This window comes from Rhineura floridana, chromosome 1 (genome assembly GCF_030035675.1).
Source record: "Rhineura floridana isolate rRhiFlo1 chromosome 1, rRhiFlo1.hap2, whole genome shotgun sequence".
Classification (NCBI taxonomy): Eukaryota; Metazoa; Chordata; class Lepidosauria; order Squamata; family Rhineuridae; genus Rhineura; species Rhineura floridana.
The window spans coordinates 154,138,933-154,160,751 of record NC_084480.1 but is presented as its reverse complement, the minus strand read 5'-3'; the positions used below and the strand labels follow the sequence as shown (position 1 = coordinate 154,160,751).

The following is a 21,819-nucleotide window of genomic DNA, read 5'->3' as shown; positions in this document are numbered from 1 at the left end:
TTGAACCATTACCACTGCTGGGCAAACATTCATGAGCACTTTTGCCTTGCAAGACCACAACCTGGAAACATGCAGCGAAACAAACAACCAGTGTCCCAAGGGGGAAGAAATGAGTATACACCTAGAAGCTATAGTCTCCCCCTGCTCCAATGGTGGTGGTGAGGAGAAGTGGAAGGTGACATTCCGTATGTATTACAGCCATTTTGAACATCTAGTGATGTCATTTGGCCTTTGCAATGCCTCTGCAACATTCCAGTGCTTTGTGCTTGGGGACTATGTAGATCAATTTGTGACAGCTTACCCAGATGTCATTTTCTTTCCTGAAAACCAAGAAGGATATATATACCACTTCCATTCAGTCTCCTCCAGATTGTCACTATTTTGCGGGAATGATTTAATTTTGGTTAGCACAATTCAAGTGGATTAAAATGCTGTGGCAAAATAAATCCATTAAAAAAGTGGACTTCTTGCAGTTAGGAAAGTGACGAAGAAATGCACTAAAAAGTGTAGGATAACAATCAATTGATGGGAAGATGTATAACCTACTTGCAAACAAATCAGACTAAATTCACAATAAAGAGAAGACATCATAAATCCTTTGTTTATGCTTTGTGTAAGCAAATAGGAACGAATGCTTAACAAACAGGTTGTTTGGAGCAGCGGTGACAGATGCACCAGATGTATGCTGAATTAGAGAAATGTGCCTTTGACCAAGAGGTGAAATTCCTAGGGTATACCATCACCCTAGAGATGGGGGTCCATCATCACCCTTGAAAAAGTGGACCCGGTTATAGCAGTTGTGTGCCTATGGCTATTTGATCAGCTAATAGCGGCCTTTTATCTTTGCTGCAATCTTGGTGCACCCTGACCTGAATTATCCATTTGTAGTATAAGTTCATGCATCCAGTCAGGCTTCTCCATCTGTGCCTTTTACTCTTGGCAACTAAGCTATGCTAAAAGAAACTATGGCATTTGGGAAACTGGGAGCTGGTAGCCAGCAATGTGGCTTCTGCAGAATTATGGTAACATCTTGGAGCAGCTCAACATCCTAGTCTGGAACTCACTGACTGTAGGACTCTAGAAACCATGAAATGATTGAAAATCCATCAAGCTTGGTGGGCATTATTCTTCATTCAATTCCAGTTCATAGGTTCATACCAACAAAGGCTTATCACAGCCTATCATGGAAGAATAAATCCCTCTCTGTCACCAATGTTAATCGGCTAATTTCCTCAAAAGGCAGTAAATAAGGACTTCGTTTTTCAAGTTCAGAGAGCCCTATCAACTGACCCATATGCTGCTATGTTCCAGAGACCAGATGATGATTCATTCTCAGTTCATGAATGAGATGGTTGCTATTCCAACATGTAAAGCTCTACATCCCTGAAGGTTCACTGAGGCTCCAGGTCCTTTATCAATCCTATGACACTCACACTGCAGAACAATTGGTATGTGAAAATGCTTAAGTTCCTGATTCATTCCTTCTGGTAGTCAACTCTCTGAAGGGATGTCAAGCACCATGTCCAGTCTTGCAATATGTGCACTCAGCAAGATGCTGCATTCCGACCACAGAGTCTGCGTCAGCCATTGCCAAGGACCATGGCCTAACATCTTCATTTTCTTTACTGTCAAGCTTCTGCTCCCTTGAGGGAACAGTATCTTTACTTATAGTGGATACACTGACCAAAATGGGACAAGGCCTGGCATCTACCAACCAGACTGCCCAGCTGTTCATTGACAAGGTATTTGCCTGCATGGACTCCTAGGCAACATAATCTGAGGCTGCAGATCACGCTACCAAATTCTTCCAAGCTACACAGGAAGTGGATTGCACTGTGAAAGACCAACCCAAATTGTATCTGCATTTTTACAGAATTGTAGGGCAGTACAATACCTCAGAGAGGAGGTCAGGTCTCCTGCTCCCCTGGTGCATTCACTATAGCTGCCCAATTCCCCTGCTTTTTAAGTTTGCTAGAAATATCTGTTGGCTCTTAAACTGCAAGATTTTTTGCCTATTAGTGAATATTTATTAAATTAAGAAACCACTATAAACAACCCATTAGAACATCAACGCATCAAAATTAAGCGTGGAACCCAATTTCCCCCCCATCATGCCCAAATTATGCTAAAAACACTGTTTTCTGACTTTTACAAGATAGTTACATCTTCAGAAACCTGTATTTACTAGCAAATTCAATTAATAAATAGTTATCAATAACCAATGCCTGGCAGAGTAACAATGTTGAGATATACAGTAAAGCATGACACAAAGGTAATCTAAAAGCTTGTCTATACAAATAAGAACTCACATGATAACACTGTTCCTGGATTGTATCACTTTAGAAAATACATGATATCTTTTTACTAAATGCTTCCTTTTGTGGAAAAAAAATATTGAAATTTGGCCATATCCAATTTGTAGATACATTTTGGAGTTACTCCAGTAATACTAAATAAGCAATAGAAACAAGACATCAAAAGCAATTGCACATACATTCATGGACAAAGTATACTACATGCAATATAAAATTGTTGTAGGTGTGTGTGTGTGTTAACTATGTAAGACAGGAGTCTCATATTTAAATATCTGGCAGTTAACTTCAAAACTCTTCTGTTTCATGACATTCAAACCTCCATAGAAGACCTCGTTGTATAATAAATATAAATTATTACATATTGCTGTTATACAAGCTACAATCTAGTAATGATTGTTTGTACGTTCAATAAAATTAAACCAAACGTCTGCAAATGTATCTCTCATGCCTTGATTTATCACTATTTTCAATTTTGCATTACAGTAGGGCCCCGCTTGTCGGTGTTCCGCTAATATGGTGGCACCAGTGGGGCAATCAGCTGTAGTGCGGGGAGCTCCAGCCACTGTGCTCCAGCTGACAGGGATCAGCTGTAGAGCGTGAGCTCCCCGCGCTCCAGCTGATCCTGCGCTCCTGCTGATCAGCTGTAGCGTACAATCAGCTGTAGTGCAGGGAGCTCGTGCATTCCATCTGATCGCGCACTCCATCTGATCAGCTGTAGCGTGCAATCAGCCGTAGTGCGGGGAGCTCACGTGTTCCAGCTGATTGCTGTCAGCTGGAGCGCAGTGGCTGGAGCTCCCCACGCTCCAGCTGATCCCGTGATCATCTGGAGCGCAGAGAGCTCCCATGCTACAGCTGAGTAGGGCCCCACTTTCCGGCGGTTTTCACTTTTCAGCGGGGGCCTGGAACGGAACCTGCCATATGAGTGGGCCCTACTGTTATTTTTCCAACAAGGCTGTTTGCTGATTTTTTTCTATCAGAATTCCACATTGTTTGTGTTAAAATTCTTCCAGTGTTTGGCAACAGTAATTCTAGCACCTGCTAAAAGATTATGCAGATAATTATCTTTTTCTAAAAACAAACTCAAGAGGGCCAGCTGTGGTGAGGAAGTAATTATTGTTTGATAATTAAGCTAGCTTCTACAAAAACCTCCATCCATTTTTTTTTTATCCTAGGAGATTCCCACCACTTGTGCCAGAAGGTGCCAACCACCTGGCACCCCCTCCAACAAAGAGGAAGCTTCAGCACTGATAAGAGAACATTTAAGTGGTGTGAGATACCATTTATTGACATTTTAAAAACCCAATTCCCTATCCTGTGCCAATGTAGTTATAAATGTGGGTGCATCCCAAAGTTGGTTCCGTTCTGCATCTCCTATTTGGACATAACATTCCTATTCCCACATGTTTTTGAGATCAGGACTTCACCCATATTATTTTATATAGGGCAGACACTCGATCTTCAGATATATTGTTACCACCAAGCACCATCCTTTCAAGTTGCTTTAACTGCCTTCTTGCATTTTTGTTGATAATTTGCCTATGGAAGAATGAATTCAGTTAAGCCCATAACAGACAGGGTGGGGGAACATCATCCAGAATTTCTTTCATCTCTTCCTTCAGACAAGGGATTACCACTTTTATAAAAGTCTTTCAGATTAAACAACACTTTATCTTTCCATGCCTCAATATTATATGCCCTGCATTTACTGTGTAATGTTGGATGAATCTGTACGCGAATGAGACTGGAGGTGTCAATAATGCTGCACAATTAACCCAGATCCTAAACACTGTTAAGGTGAATCCATTAGTTATCCAGCTCAAAGTTCTAAATTTATGTTTAAGGAAAGGGTAGATACTAAGGGGGATTCCATCCACATTTTGTATTTCTATTGTAACCTAACCTTTCCCATACTTTCCTAAATAGAATCACAGAATAGTAGAGTTGGAAAGGGCCTATAAGGCCATTCAGTCCAAACCCCTGCTCAATCCAGGAATCCAGATAAAAGCATGCCCGACAGGTGGCTGTCCAGCTGCCTCTTGAAGGCCTCCAGTGTTGGAGAGCCCACCGCCTCCCCAGGTAATTGGTTCCATTGTTGTACTGCTCTAACAGTTAGGATGCTTTCTCTGATGTTCAGCTGAAATCTGGCTTCAGTAACTTGAGTCCATTATTCAACTAAAAATACCCTCAGGACCAGCTGTATCATTAGGTACAGTGAGGCAGGTGCCTCAAGTGGCTGACGTGGAGAGAGGCATGGAGCCATGCAGCTCACCTGCTTTCCTCAGGTGTGGTGCAAGATGCTGTTCAATTACAAATGTTGATATAAGTTTCAACCACAAATTCAGTTGGTTGCTGTATGTGGAATTGAGGGTGGGGGATGTGTAATCTAATCTTTTGCCTCAGCAGCAAAATGCCTTGAACTGGCCTGAGTCTGATACAGAGATATAAAGGAGAGGTGGGTGCAGTTCAAAGTGGAGGAGCAGGAGGCAGCAGCCATGTTACTTTCAGCAAGGCTTAAAGACTAGAGGTAAGCCTGGGTGGCTGAAAGATGTCCGGAGGGAAGTGGGTTGCGGGCGCAAAAGGGGAAGGGCTAGCAACTATCTCGACTCACCACTTTCCATTGCCCTAAAATTGCCCATTTTAAATTGCTCTTTACAGTATGACATTTTAAGACACTGGTTCAGCTGTGGAGTCAATTTCCCCCTATATTTTGTGTTTACCTTGGAAATAGTGATTTGGGAGGGAGCTGCTAAATAGGTATCATGCGCTGGATGTCACAATGCCATGTAGCCAATCAGATTTAGATATGTGCTAATTAAGTGCTGATGTCAGTAAATGTGGCTCTCCAGATGTTGTTGGACTTTTATCTCAGATTAATCCCCAGTGAGCATAGCCAATGGCCAAGTAGGATGGGAGTTGAAGTCCAACATCATCTGGAGGGCCACAGGCTCGCCATCTTATTTATTTTATTTATTTTAAAATATTTCTATCCTGCCTTTCTACCCTATAATAGGGCACTCAGGGCGGCTTACACCTCTGTAAGATTTCCTTAGATGCTGCCTCCTCTACTTACCTCTAATTAATGTTCCTGTGTTTCACTTTCCTGTTGATATTAATCCTTCCTTCAGTCTCTTCCTTAGCTTCTCTACATCCTGGGACTTTTTCTCAACATGTATTCTTTTTGACTTGCCTTACAGAATTTCTGCTGTTCATGGGGTCTGTGTGATGTTTTGAAAACCAAACTGAGAATGTTACCTTCTTTCACAGAAACTGTACTGTATACATTCTATTGCTACTTATTTTGTTCCCTGAGAAGACAGAAATGTTCAAGACCACCCAAGACCAAGCAGCTCCTCAAGCTGGAGATAGCCCCACTTGACAAAGTGTCAAGCAGCAGAGCGAGTTTGGCAGTAGGGCAGTGAGGCCAGGGCACACCATTCTGCCTGTCCGTTCCTTGACCTAAAGAAAACTTAAATTTAAGATACTATAGTAACTCAATAAACTACATAACCAAGTATGCAGGTAGGAAGCCAGCAGAGGTGTGTGTCTGTCTGTGTGTCTCTGTGTGTGAGGCTTTCCACTGTTTTGCACTGTCTGGACAGAAGTCATGGGGGTGTCCTTGGTGCAATTTGTTTTTCCCCTTGAGGACAAGGTGGCTGACTTGAAAAAAGAGGCAGAGAGGTTGATGTATGACCCCTTAAGGGACATTGTAGCTCTCTTCCACTCCCCCATAGCTCCCGTGTTGTCATGGAGAATGAGGGTCTTGGGGAAGGAGAGCATCATGCTGAGAAAGAGGGAAACAATCCCTTAAGAAGGACCCATTCCTTGGGGAATGGGTAGCTATCCTCTCATGCTGAGGATATTTCTCTGGGTTTGGAGTGATCCTGGTAGGGGAAGATTCGATCATTAGCAACATAGATAGCTGGGTATATGATGGATGCAAAGATCGCAGTGTTAATTGCTTGCCTGGTGTGAAGGTTGCCCTTCATCTAGACAGCCTGATAGTGATGGGGAGGAGTCAGTGATCGTGGTTCACGCTGGCACCAATGACATGGAGAAATGTGGTTGTGAGGTCCTGGAACCCAAATTTAGCTTGCTAGGTAGGATGTTGAAAGCCAGGTAGCTCCAAGGTTGCTTTTTCTGAAATGCTACTGGTTCCTCATGCAGGGCCAGCTAGACAGACAGAGCTCTGTAATCTCAATGCGTAGATGAGATGATGGGGTTGGGAGGAGGGGTTTGGATGTTTTAGACACGGGGGAACATTTTGGGACAAGTCGGGCCTGTACAAAAAGGGCAGGTTCCACTTGAACTGCGATGGAACCAGACTGCTGATGCTTAAAATAAAAACAGCAGAACAGCTTTTAAACTGATGGCAGGGGGAAAGCTGACAGGAGCTGAGGAGGGTCCTGTTTAAAACAAATCTCTCCTCTGGGATGAAGATGAAAAAAGTTATGAAAATTTAAATGGGCTAAGTGTAGAACTAGGTATTGTGAGTGTAGGGGCACAGGATAGCTATTCAGAGAGGCCAAAGCACTACAGGCCAAAATACAAGCACCAAAGTCACTTGAAGAGAGACATAGTATACAAGTGTTTATATGCTAATGCCAGAAGCCTCCAAGCCAAGATGGGAGAACTAGAGTGCTTGGTCTTTGAAGACAGCATTGATATAGTGGGCATAACAGAAACCGAGTGGAAGGGGGAGAAACAGTGGGACACAGTTATCTCTGTATATCAATACAGAAGGATATACTAGGGGTGGTGTTGCTCTGTATATCAAAGAGGGCATTGACTTCAGCAAGCCAGAAATTCCAATAGGGACAGACTCCTCCACAGAATCATTGTGGGTGGTGATACTGGGCCCCAAGAGTAATTTAGCACTGGGGAAGTGCTATCGCCCCCTTGATCAAAACAGTCATCTTGAGATGAAGAATGAAAGACAAGGAAGCATCCAAAGGAGGAAATGTTGTAGTAATGGGCACACAGACTGGCTACATATGTATTTCAGATACAAAACAGAAGTAAAATTTCTAGATACCCTAAATATTCCCTAAAACAGTTTGTTATGGAACTGACCAGAAGGGTGGTGACCCTGGACTGAATCTTAAGTGGCACCCATGACATGGTGGGAGATGCCGGTGTTGTTTAATCTACTGGGAGTGGTGACCATAGTGCTATTAAATTAAGCATACATGTAAATGGCCACTTGCCAAGAAAATCCAACACAGTCACATTTGACTTCAAAAGCAGAAATTTCCCCAAAATGAGGGGATTGGTAAAAAGGAAGGTGAAAGGCAAAGTCAAATCACCCCAAAAAGCTTTGAAGTTGTTTAAAAACACAAAATTAGAAGCTCAAGTGGAGTGTATACCACAGATCAGGAAAGGTACTACCAGGGCCAAGAAGACGCCAGCATGGTTAATGAGCAGAGTCAAATATGCTATTAGCGGCAAGAAATCTTCCTTCAAAAAATGGGTCTTATCCAAATGAGGAGAACCAAAAGGAACACATATGTTGGTAAAAGAAATGCAAGCAAGCAATAAAGGATCCTTAAAAAGAATTTGAGGAGCACATCGCTAAAAACATAAAGACCAACAACAAAAGATTATTTAAATATATTAGTAGCAGTAGACCGTCTAGGGAGGCGGTTGGATCTTTGGATGATAACGGAGTCAAAACTGTGCTTAAAGAGGATAAGGAGATTGCAGAGAAGCTGAATGAATTCTTTGCATTTGTTTTCACACTGGAATATATAAGGCAGGTCCCTGTGCCTGAACTTTTGTAGGAAGGGAGGCTGAGGTACTGAGGTAGATAGAGGTGACACGAGATGAAGTTCTAGGCCTAATAGATAAAATAAAAACTGACAGATGGGCAGGTCCAGATGGCATCCACTTGGGTGTTCTCAAAGAACTCAAATATGAAATTGCTGATCTTCTAACGAAAATATGTTACTTGCCCTTAAGATCCACCCCATACCTAAGGATTGGAAAGTGGCCAATGTAACACCAGTTTGGATCCGGGGGGGGTTTCTGGAAATTATAGACCAGTTAGCTTAATGCCTGTTCTGGGGAAAGTGGTGGAAAGCATTGTTAAAGGTAAAATAGCCAAGCACATAGAAGAGCAAGCTGTGCTGAAGAACCAGCATGGCCTCTGCAAAGGGACTTCTTTGGGACATGTAGATAGAGGTGATCCAGTTGACATAGTGCACTTGGACTTTCAAAAAGCTTTTGATAAGGTACCTCCTCAGAGACTCCTGACTAAGCTTAGCATACATGGAATAAGAGGAGAAATCATCTTGTGGATCAGGAACTGCCTAGGAAACAGGAATCAAGAGAGTAGGAGTAAATGGACAGTTCTCTCAGTGGAGGGCTGTAGAAAGTGGAGTCCCCCAAGGACTGGTAAGGGGATCTGTGCCTTTTCACTTGTTCATAAACAACCTAGAGTTATGGATAAACAATGATGTGGCCAAATTTGCTGATAATATAAAGTTGTTCAGACTCATTAACACAAAAAGGATTTGCAAAGAGCTCCAAGAGGACCTCTCCAAACTGAGTGTATGGCTGGCGAAATTGCAAATGAAATTCAATGTAAACAAGTGCATGTTGAGACAAAAAATTCTTAATTTCACATCATATGTGCCCAGTTCACCAATTCCTGGCAGGAGACCATTATAACCTGAAGCTTGGCCAGTTCCATCAGATCCATGGATTCTTTTTTTTTTTTACAATAATTTTTATTCAAATTTTCATAAAACAAACAAAACAAAATCATAAAACATTCAAAGACAAAAAACAAAACAAAACAAAAATGATTAAACAAAAAAATAAAATGTTGACTTCCCATTTGTCACAGATCAAATCAGTTATAGGTCTACAATATATAACAATCCTGTCTCTTAAATTATATTATAAAATCACTTTCCTCCAGTAGTTATCTTAATTAATCATCAAATCTCATAAACATTACTTTATTCTTTCCACAAAAAGTCAAAGAGAGGTTTCAATTCTTTAAGAAATATATCTATCAATTTTTCTCCAAATAAACATGTCAATTAATCCATCTCGTTAATAATAATAATAATCTTATTGTCATAACCATAGTCCAAATAAACATATCGATTAATCCATCTCATCAAAATCTGTTAGGTCCAATAATTTCAATAGCCATTATTCCATTATCCATATTAATTCCATCTTCCATCTTCAATAGTCCTGTTAAGTCCAGTAATTTCAGTGTCCAATCTTCCATTATCAGTATTCCATAATAATCTTGCTGTCATAGCCATAGTCATATAATAAGAGTCTGATGGGAATTTCTTCTATCCCAAATATTTTCTTGCCATCAATTCTGAATAAGTTGCTGAAATATTGTTGTAAAGTCATATCTCTGTTCTTCTTTTTTACAGAATGCACTGGCTCATCTCTTGAGAGTTTTTCCATTGTCACATGGCTGCAGTTAATTCCATAGATTTTCTCTATATCAAGCTCCATCACATCATTCCAGTCCAGAAGATTATCCAAGCCATTGATAACTTTATCTCTAATATCTTCATTAATTTCTTCAGAGATAACGTTAAATTCCAAACAGTAGATTTTATTTCTAATATCCATAAACTCCAGATCTTTTTCCAATTCCACATTTGTTCCAATCTCCAGGGCTTGTATCTTCCCTTTATTTTTTCTTTTCTCATCTCTGATCTCATTCTCCTCTCTCACAGGATCCCCTATTTCTTTAAGCTCCTGCGTCATTTTGCTCAGTTCCATTTTCAGCTCCTTACTGCCCTGTCGCAGGGTTTGTTTCGTTATCTCAATCTCATCCATTATTTTCTGAAACATAATTACTTCCAGATTCTCAGCCACTTTCTTGATTGCCATTTTTAAAACCACGAAAACAAAACAAAACAAAAATAAAGAAGAACCACTTCTTATTTCAGCAACAATTGGGTTAATATTCCAGGCTTTATGACATCACAGTATAAACAGAGCAGCCTGCCTTATCTCTCTATGTTCAAGAATACAAAACAAATTTAGTTCCCAGCATCAAAACAGTTAGTGGCGTCGTGAAGAAGCAGATTCGTCAAAATAAAATAGACCAAAAAGAGAATAGTCCCAGACAATATAATGTTCCTCGGAATAGAAATCCCTCTTCTGTTTATATCTTTAGAATGCACTTCCAGGACAGCTTTTTGCAATAGAAACAGAGATAAGCTGTTAATTTCATGAATAACAGAGAAGAGTTATAGCTCACCCAGAAGTTCTTTAAAGCTGATTCATTTGACAAATCTCTTTTTGCTGCAACAATTTAAACCAAGTAAAAAAAATAATAGAAAGAAGGGTGCTTGCCTGTTAGTCCGTTTTCTCTTTGAAGAAAAGATAAACGTATCGCATTAATCAGATAGAGCTTGTTCGGAAGTCCGTCCGGCATTGCTGGCTGGACCTTTTCTCATAAATTAATGAAATCCAGTCCTCCCAACAAAAACAGGCTTTTGAGGTTGATCTCTACGTTTCTCCCTGCCCGGGAGAAATTTCATCAGTCAAAAAAAAAATGTTCTGACTGATTTATATCTGAATAAGCTTCTTCTGCGGCGGGAGCCCGTCTCAAAAGCAGGCACAAGCGAAGTCACCCTTCCCGGAAGTCCAGATCCATGGATTCTGATGTCACTACTTTCCTCATTGGGGATTGAATTTGTCCACCTGCTCCTCTGTAGGATGCATCAGAAACTGCTTCGAATCTATCTGAACTTCCAGATGTGATGACTTGTATGGGTTCTAGTACATTCTTCTCGAGATTAACGATGAACCCATGCCACCACAAGCATGTTAGAGTTGTTTCCATGTGCACTGTTCTTTCGACAGTGCACAGACTAAGATGTCACTGAGGTACAGACAGGGCTGGCATTTGCAAATGTGGGGCCCAATTGGGAACCTTATGGCAGGGCCCTAAAAGTGATTGTGCTGGGCCAGGACATTTGTAGCAAGGCGATTGCTGGTTAAAAACAGTAAGGGCAGGCAAGAAGGAAAGGGTTAAGCCTAGAAGTTGCCCTCCTACTGTATTGCAGCTTGTAACCAATCCCCGATCCTCAAAGTTTTAGAGGGGTGGGAAATTGAGCCAACAGCTTTCCAGCAACTCAGGCGGGGGGACGTCATTTTCCCCCAATCCCCTTCCTTTTAGAAGATACAGGTGCGCCAGGCGTATCAATCTGCAATCCTGTGCACCTTCACCCTGGCTGGGAGCAAGAGCAATTGGATTCAGTGGGACTGCTTTAGAAGTAAAACTGTGTGGGATTGGGCTGTGAACACCTCGCAAGTCAAAGGGGCTTTAAGCGCATGCCGGATAGTTTTGGACTGGAGGGCCCTGCTTCAGCTGAAGCTTGTTGGGCGTGTGTGTGTGTGAGAGAGAGAGAAGGAATGATTGACCTCAGGGGAAGGGATCCCTACACAGTTCTAGTCTCTTTTACGACTAGTTGATCCAGTAAACAGAACCTATTTCTCCTATTATATTATGTGTGCTGTGAAGGGAAAAATACATGTTGGCCACCTTTTCCCTCTCTGAAATAGGAAAGCACCCCTGCCTGCCCTACAATGCACTCTTTCCACTCACCGCCGGCCTCTCCTTCAGCTGTCGAGGAAGGAAGGGCTGCTTCCAAGAGGGGGACCAATGGGCGAGCCTATCTGTCTGAGAGAGGGGGAGAAAGGAAATGACAGGCCCCCTTAGCCACTGCCTCTCCTGAGGGGAGCGGTGAATCTAGAAAGGGTGGGAGTTGCTGCTCACTGGGGAAGTCAAGAAGTGCCGCTTCTTCAGAGGAGGGGAGGAGTGTAAGCGGAGAGGCGGAGAAGGCGGGCGGGCGACAGAGCGAGCGAGCAGAGAAACAGAAAAACAGCGCTGCCACTCAAGGGTTAAAAAAAGGTGCAATTCCCCCACGAGCATGGTGCCCCCGCTAAGCGCGGGGTCTGATTGGACCCAATTGGTCCAATCGGTATTTTGCTGGCCCTGGGTACAGATGAACCTGCACCCCAAGGTCCTCAGATTAGCTACCAATGCCACAAGAACCTTGGAGCAGAGGTGAGGTGGAAAGCAAGAACCTTGTATTGATAATACCAGTAACCATAGCAGAAACAGAGAAGTTTCCTGTGCTTTCTATTGCTAGCTGGGACTGATGGGAGTCGTAGTTTAAAAATAACTTTTCCAAGCTCTGTGTTATATATGGAAGTTGGCCTCTAACCGTCTATGGATGCAATCCATTTGTCCTGGGTGATGGCCTCCAAAATGGACTTGAGTGTCTCCATCTTGAACCATTTAGTGGGCCACCATTCTGTTCAGCTACTTGAGGTTGAGGATGTCCCAGATATCCCCATTGTTCTTTGGGGCCAGAAAGAAAATGGAATACATCCCACGTTTCTGGTCCCACTGCTCGAATGGCCAGAAGATGACCAATGGCCCTTTCAGAATGCCCGGTGTTTGTCTGGCTTCTCCTCTAATGAGTAGGTATGCCCCGCAAAAGCCTGCCCTGAGCTGTGGTTATGGGGGAGAGTGGGAATGGGAGAAGAAAAGGTAGAAGGAGAAGAAAGTTGAAGTTAAAAGCAGAAAGGCTAGAAACAGGACCTGAGCTCTTAAGAAGCTGAGCTAGATCCAGCCATCCTCAGCGAAAGGCAAGCTCAGTCTGGAGAGAGAGTGGGATGGCCCCTCCCTCCTGGGTGAGGTCACCAGAAGTTGACCCTGCTTGCACAGCCAGAGGGAGGAGCCATCCCAGTGTTATGTCTGCCTCCCTCCGAACCTCTGGGGAATAATAATTTTCAGGCACTAAGGAAACAGAATATAACCAAATAAGAAAGGGAATGGATTCTGCATTGTTGCAATATTTCATAACATGGATATCCTTGTATACTATTTAGGTGGCTTATATGTAGAATGCATATAACACTGCTGACACTTTATTAGTGGTGGAGGTAGTAGCTGAATAACAACAGCAGTAGAAATAATAAATGACAAAGGAGGCTTCTTGGTTTTTTGTCATGTATTCCAGTAATTCGTTCTGACTCTTAATTTAAAAGCTGACACATCTTAAAAGTATTCCTTGACTCAGAAGAGTCTTTGGAATAGCAAATCCAAAGAGACTGCCAGAGATCTTTGTCTAATAAAAATGCAACTCTTACATTTTATGGCCTTTTGGCCCCACTCTTTACATTTCCCTACTTGTGTGTATATTCTGTCTTTGAAAACAGTCTGGAGACTGCAACTAGTGCAAAATGCTGCAGTCTTAAGGTCAGCTAGGGAGGCCTGATTAGCTGAACCATGTCTGAGTGAGGCTTCCCGTGCTGTGGTTCACAGGAAGGCCTTCCCAGCAATGTCACCCCGATTTTTTAACTTCCCCCTCCTGCTCCAAGATTTGGCTGGCACAAAGATTATTTTTGTTTTTTTGCTTTTGTGACACCTGAAAACACCTCTTTTCCGCTAGGCCTATAGGTAATGAGATTTTTGATATAAGTACAGGCATACCCCGCTTAACGTCGCTTCACTTAACGTCGCCTCGCTATAACGTGCATGCTCCATACGCCACCGTACCCTGCTTAACGTATGCGCGCCTCGCAATTATGGACACTTAATGGCATGACGCTGCTGCCATCTAGTGGCAATTGCAGTGCAGTACATGCATAGATAATTGCTGCACTTTAAGTACATTTTCACTTTACATACACGCTCCGGTCCCATTGCGGACGTTAAAGCGGGGTATAAGTTTTGGTCTGTTAAGGGCATTTGATTGTCTATTATAATGATTTTGTTTTACTTCTGTATGTTGTGATCTACCTTGCAGTTTTTAGATTTAAGGTTAATTAATTTTTTAAAAAAATCTATATAATCTGCCAACTGCAGGTAAATTCTTCATACATCTGACAAAGTTACTGGCAAAGTGGGTTCTGGTCCCTGGACACTTAAGTCGCAATATATCTTTACAAAGTCATTCATGACTCTGCTGTTTTTGCTGTAGCAACAGACTAGTACAGCTCCCCCTTAAGAATAAGGGCAAGTATGTAACAGAGCAAGGAACTGGGAGCTGTCAATCACATCTCTTCATGATGCCAATAACAAATACACGAATCCATCACCATTATAATTTCTGCTCAGGAAAAGAGTCAAGGACAGAGCCACAGTGCTAAAATATTTATTATTTAATATATTTATATTCTGCCTTTCAGGCTAAAAACCCTCCCTCAGTGGCTTACAAAAGCTAGGAAACAATAAAATATAGGTTTAAAAAACAATTAAAATCAGTCAAAACTAAACACAGAAAAATCAGAAGCACACCAGCTCACATAGGAAGTCAATAAAACATTGGGCAAAATAAATATTCCCGGGTCTGCTTAAAGATAGCGCAATATATCTTTACAGAGTCATTCATGACTCTGCTGTTTTTGCTGTAGCAACAGACTAGTTATGAACCTACCCGGTCACTTCGCTCAGCATCTAAGGCCCTCCTCCGGGTACCAACTCATCGGGAAGCCCGGAGGATAGTTACTAGATCCAGGGCCTTTTCTGTAGTGGCCCCCGAACTGTGGAACAGCCTCCCCGAAGATGTACGCCTGGCGCCTACGCTGCTGTCTTTCCGGCATCAGGTTAAGACCTGGCTATGCTCCCAGGCATTTTAACTGTTAAATGTGTAAATGTTTATAATGTTATTGTGTGTAGTCTGATTTTATTGTCATAGTCTGTATTTTAACTTTTTGTACACCGCCCAGAGAGCTATTCGCTATGGGCGGTCTATAAATGAAACAAATAAATAATAAAATAAATAAATAAAGATAATTGCTGAAGAGGCTGTATGTATTTTTCTAGGGAGGAAATTCCAAAGATGTGGGGACATCCCTGAAAAACCTTTGTTTCTGTTATCTGTCAATCTGATGGATTTTGATGGTCAGCCAGAAAGCAGGCCCCAAGGCTGATCTCAGGCCCGGGCAGTTTCATAGGAATGCAAATGGTTGTTAAAATAACTTTGTCCCAAACTGTTTAGGGCTTTAAAGGTTTTAACCAGCACTTTACATTGAGTTCAGAAATACACAGGCAGCCAATGCAACTGGCACAGTATTGTTGCAATATGATCAGTACATTTGGTCCCCATAAGCCCATGGTGGCTGTGGTCTATACCAGTTAAAGTTTCCAACTGGTATTATCATCATTCTAACCTGTATTTAATGACCCTGTTAACCAAATATTATGGGAGACTTTGTCAAAGGTGATGCTGAAATCTACATAAATCACAACCATAGCATTACCACAATCCACTAAGCTAGTAGCCAGATTAAAAACAAACAAGCAAGCTAAGATCAGTCTGGCAGGATTTATTGACAAATTTACATTGGCTTCTACTAATTCTATTCCATTGTTACCAAGGTTTAAAAACTGACTCCTTTAGTACATGTTCCAGTATCTTTCCTGGTATCAGTCAAACTGATTGGTCTGCAGTTACCCAGATTCTCCTTTCTTTCTTTTTGAAGACTGGGACAACATTTGTTTATCTACAGTCCTGTGGCATCTCACCTGTTCTCCAAGACTCTCAAAGATGAAACACAAAAGAACTGAGGGTATATCAGCAAATTCCTTTAATATGCTAGGATGCAATTCATCTGGCCCTGAATAGCTCATTTGAGTTAGCTATGCATTTCTTGACTAAGTCTTTATCAATCCTGAACTGCAATCCTGACCCCACATCAGTAGTGCAATTCATGCACACCGTTCTCCTTCTGGGAGAAAACAGGGGCAAAAGAGGAGTCCAATAGTTCCAGTTGGATAACTCCTCAGTGACCACTGCAACATTTGTAAGCTTCTTTATATAATATTTTGTGCTTTAGCTAATATTATTTGAACTTCAATTAACATTAAACTATTTGCTTGTTAACTGGATTGATCTTCTCTACAAAAGTAATTCATTTTATGTATTTCCTTTTTATTGTGTCTAAAAGATGAGACCAATGTAAAGGTTTTGCAACCTGAAGAATTTATATGTAACTTAGACAACTGTGTTCTCTAAAAGTATGAATAAAAAAATAAATTCCATCAACAGCAACATACACAAACAGCTAATGTTTCATGGGCAAGTGTCAAACTTATAGTAATGTTTATTGGAAACTGTGGGGGGGAAAAGGTTTTCTAGCAAATTACCTGTGACCAATGTAATGTGACAATTCAATGACAGACACCCACAAATAAATGCCTCCAAAAGCAAGACCCTGTGCATATGTCACTTTACTATGCATTCACAAGTTGCAGTCAGCATCAAGTCCGTGTGTGAAGGTGTAAAGCCCACGGAAATTCAAACTTGGCTGTGGGAATACCCTAATTATTTGCTTCTTTTCAACCCAACATTTATCATCATTTTCAAGGAAGACAAATCTCACAGACACCCCCCTTTTTAAGAAGAGGATTTAATATTAATGATTATCAAATTTTCACAACCAATTTTGGGCAGTAAATTTTCTTTTCAATTTCTCTGTCTGAGACTCAACAATAACAAAGTTGCCAACTGACACCAGTACCTCAATGGATGTTTCTGTTTCTGCATTTTCTTTTGGGATGATCACGTTTCCCATAAGGGCATTATTCCCTGTATTTGTGGTGTTTATTTTAAACTATGTGAAAAAATAATTTGTGTTCAAGACTGCCTTCACTCTTCTACAGGGTTACACTGTTCCCTGATGCAAGACAAGGGGACTTCAGCTCCTGAGGTGAATTTTTATATCTCGAGTTGACCCCTTCTGTGGGTTGCTAACCTATTGCCTGTGTACCCATGAAGGCCTTCAGTGGCATGCCTGACAGGTAGCCCAACTATAAGGCAGACAGAAATTCAGCAGGTCAAGCCTTTTCTAGTATGGAAATACATTTATGGGAAAAGCTTCAACATGACTGCTCTCTTATTTTGTGTTATGCCACACCCCCATGGCAGCCATTTTGTGTTATGCCACATACCGTTTGTGATTGGCTCCTAAGTAGCTGCTATTTTACCCTCCCATTTACAGGAGTGTAGTCACCCAGGGTCTCATGGGGTCATACAGCCTTTACTTCTTTGAAAGCAGGGTCCCAGCAAGGTCCCTATATCTCCAGCATCCTGCGAGCCAATAAGTATGAAAGGAAGAGGCTTCTAACATGTTTCCTTGTCCTTTTCTGCTGAATGAAGCCAATCGGAGTGAAAGGAGGTACGTCAGCCACTGAGAAGATTCTTCTCAGTAGCTAACATAGTCCCCTTTCATGCTTATTGGCTCCTAGGGATGGCAGTTGTTTGGAGAAGGTATTAACAAGGATCTCATTCTCAACTAAGCAGTAAAAAGGGGGTGACGTTGCTGTGACTAACATGAAGGGACCCTGCACTTCTGAATTTGCCACTACACTACTGCCCATTTACTACACTTTCTATCACATGTTCTTGTCCATGGAATATCTGTAGTTTGCCCTGGTCCAGTGGCAGTATGGCCTTATCTATCCTAAACATTTTTAAACATTTAGAGTTTTATTATTAGTTATGATTTGTCTTAATACTGAACTTTGTAAGCTACTCTGGAAGCCTTTTTTTGGCTGAAGAGTGGGGAAAAATATGCTTATATTTTCCTGTCAGTTATATAGTTCTCAAAATAAAAATAACTGTGCTTCAGGATAGTGGAGCTTGTTTGGGTCCTTGAAGAAACAAGGCATGTTCACAGGTTAGTAAAAAACGAGTCTCAACAACCGAGAAACAATATTTTCTTCAAAAGGGGGAGGGGAGTCCCTTTGAATAGAAGAGCAACGAATCAAGCCAAAGATCCATCTAGTCCGGCATCCTGCTTCCTTCACTGGCATCCAGACGCACCAGGAGGCCTATCAGCAGGTTTGAGGACAAGAATTATTTTCTGTTGTTTGTCTCTCCTCCCTTAGGATATTGAGAGGTAGAACGCCTCTGAACCTGGAGAAGGAAAGGTGTCCACCAATGGATATTTAGCTAAGATTGCTGTATGGAACCTCCAGACTTCCAGTCTACCTGTGAATAAGCTGAAGTTTTGGGAGCTAACAACAAGAAAGGGCATTTGGTCTCAAACCCTCCTTTGTCTAATCACCTTTAAAAGGGTGTGTAAGTCAGTGGCTTACACCACATGATGTGCTATGTGAAGAAGTTCTTTCTCTTCTGAATCAACTTCTCCCTTTCAATTTAACTGGAGAATCCTCAGTTCTAGTGTTACGCCAGTTATGAAGACCCATGAATACCATGCAAACATTTCGACAAAGAAGTGCTTGGAAACCATACCTAAAATATATCTTGTAATCTCTTATAGATCTATGCCATGCAATCCTTTGTAAGTTGTTATGTTTACTCAGAATTAAGTCTCACAATGCTCAATATGGGGTGCTTGCTCCATAGTAACTGTGTTTGCAATGCTCAGTATTTGAATTTGGAATGCACTGTATAAAGGTAAAGGTGTCCCCACACTTCTAGTGCGAGTCATTTCTGACTCTTAGGGTGACGTCTTGCGACGTTTACTAGGCAGACCGTATATATGGGGTGGGTTTGCCAGTTCCTTCCCCGGCCTTTCTTTACCCCCCAGCATATGCCGGGTACTCATTTTACCGACCACGGATGGATGGAAGGCTGAGTGGACCTCGACCCCTTTTACCGGAGATTCGACTTCCTCCTTCCGTTGGAATTGAACTCCGGCCGTGAGCAGAGCTTTGGCTGCGTTACTGCCGCTTACCACTCTTCGCCACGGAGGATCTTCATGCACTGTATAGTTAATAGTATAACGGTACACTTGTTTACTCAGACGTAAGTTTCTTTGTGTTTAATGGGACTTATGTCAAGGAAAATGAGTACAGGATAATAATAATAATAATTTAATTTTACAACAAATAATTTTAATACAATTAAATTATTAATAAAATAAAAAACTGTTCTATAACATTTTAAATCCTGCTGATTACCTCAGTGATTTTGCATTTCGGACAGAACACTGGAAAGTGGGAGTAGGTTTTATTTTTTTACTAAGCAGTTAGTATTTTTCCTTCCTATGCTTTTCTTTACTATTTTATCTGTAAAAGTAAAATAGAAATAAACCATTTTACAAATAAAAGCAGATCACCCTGCTTTCCACAGTGTCCCACTCTTAGTGGTAAGAGCCCTAAAATAACTACTTAGGAATCAATCCCCTCTGCACACTAACCTGGGAGTAACCTCAGTTGAACCCAAGTGGGACTTATGCGTCTAAAACAATAAAAAATCAGGCCAGATTAAGATTGTTTGAACTCTTGGAGTAGTACTAATTTCGGCAAGTGGGGGACAGAAAATCATGGCTTTTTATAGTACAAAGGTACATCACTTTGGTTAAAGGAACCAAAATGTGATGCCTGCGATAAAAGCACTAGGTCCCCTTTTGCAGCTATTTTATACTTCTATATCATCACACAACAGCCATGTGAAGTAGTTCAGGCTGAGAGTTGGTGACTGGCCCAACGCAGGAAGCAAAAATAATGATGAGTTAAGGGTGCTCAAAATGTGAAAACTTCGGATGCTCGAGTATTTTCTTTGTATTTTTTGCAAAATGCTTTTTGTTTGTGTTTTGCTGAGATTTGTGAACCTCCACAGGTTCAAAGAATAATTTATTTTAGTCCACAAAAAATTATACATTACATTTATTTAGTTATAGAATTTATATCCCTCCGTTCCTCCTAAACGAACCCAGGCGGCAAACAAAAACAATTTTAACAACAACCTGACTTTAAGATACCACAAGACTTATTTGTGGCACCTTATTTCACATGTTTCCTTTCAGGTGAAAGGGGACCTATTTTGGGAATTGCGTCAGGGCCCACCAACTACCTTAATCTGGCCTTGAGCATTAATTCACCATGGAAGAATGTCCCTGAAGAGCAAAGCATTCTAAATGATTCAGGCATCTATGGAACGAGAACAATTACTTTCATTCATTCATCACAGATAACCAAACCGAGCTGCTGACAGATCTATTTATCCTTTGCAACGCATCTGCTGTTCCTACCTTGACTTCCACATGGGCCATTAGGACAGCAAAGTTGGTCAGATGATTACAGCAGCATGTTGTGTGTGTCTTGTTTGTTGTCAGAAGCCGACATCCTTGAGTTGACCAATATCCTGTCATTGTGCGTTTAGAATAGCTCCAGAATGAACAGTTAGGGTTGAAATTTTCCTCTGACTGCTATAGGAGAAAAATAAATACATGCAATAGAAACAATGAATCATTAAATATATTCTCTTCTCCCAGGGACAATCAGCAGAGATTGTTATTTTGCCTGTGCATGCCCTAGAAAGTTTGCTACCTTTTTCACTTTAGCAAAATGCTGTTTTTGTTCCTTCTTGATTTTGGTTATAAAAAACACTGAGCTCTTTACAAACAGTGATAGCCCTTGGTAACTGGACATTTGTTTGTTTGTTAAATTTATATCCTGCCCTTTCTCCCAGCAGGATCCCAGAGACTGACAATTGCCAGTCTCCCTCACAGGCAGGATAAAATAATACTAGAATTGTTACTTACCCCATGTCTTTGGGATGGGATGGGAAGGGGAAAGGCTACACAGCAAATGAGTCTTGTTTTCAAATAATGTTAACTATTTCATGATTGATAACAATGAGGTTTCTAATAAATAGAGAAACATTTTCTACACCTTTTCAGTATGATGAACATGAGTCATTTTTTTCATTTAAAAATATACTGAACAAATAGATATCCACACAGACCTACCACCAACTCCTATTCTACCATCAACTGCCCTATGACAAAAATCCTGATTAGTTTTAATATATTGATATTGTTAATTGTAGACTTTAAAAATGCAGATTAATCTTTTTTTGTAAGCCACCTTGGAAGGATTTATATCCCAAAAGACAAGATACATATAACTGCATTCAATAAAAAATAAAAACACACATCAAAATATAATTTTATTCATTGTGCCTTGACTAAAAAAGTTATATATATGAGAGAGAGAAAATTTCAGAATGTCTACTGGCATGTTTCTAGGCAAAGAGGAAACACAATCCAGACTGAAATACCAGGTATTCTGGAAGGCCAATAGCTCCTTACCTTGATGTGTCTGACAGTGAACACAACAGGATCAGCCAGATAAACCTTATTGCTGAATTCTTTATTTATTGCTGCTGTAATGATGGGGGAGTTCACTATGACAGAGTGATTGGTAGACATAGCTTCCATCCCCAGTTTCATGCTGGCATTTTCTGTGGATAGGTAGGGGCCCAGGTTGTTGTATAGTACAAAAGCCACTCTGATTTCACCTGGAAGAAGAAAATGGGATAATGGGGAGATTAAATTAGCTCCCTTCCCACCCATAACCTCTTGCCCTGAGTCTGGTCCTCTTGCAACAAATATATTATGGTGAATACTCTGTATTCTATCCATGTTTCTTAAAGGGAAAGTCACTCATTGCTACTAAAGTTTTCCAAAAGCAAATGTGAATGTTCATTGACATAACAGTGATGGTAATGCCTGATCACTTTCAAGTTACTTT

General features: G+C 41.1%; 1 protein-coding gene across 12 annotated transcripts in view; it reads right to left on the bottom strand.

Moving 5' to 3' along the window:
• Positions 1 to 21,819, bottom strand: part of ADGRL3 (adhesion G protein-coupled receptor L3) — an 852,526-nt gene that overhangs the window by 194,741 nt on the left and 635,966 nt on the right. For all 12 annotated transcript variants that reach the window (XM_061637965.1, XM_061637983.1, XM_061637973.1 and 9 more), the window contains 2 exons: positions 21,378 to 21,586; positions 20,316 to 20,492 (listed from right to left, as the gene is read on the bottom strand). In XM_061637965.1, the coding sequence (XP_061493949.1) occupies positions 20,316 to 20,492; positions 21,378 to 21,586 (386 nt within the window). The remainder of the gene's footprint in view (positions 1 to 20,315; positions 20,493 to 21,377; positions 21,587 to 21,819) is intronic.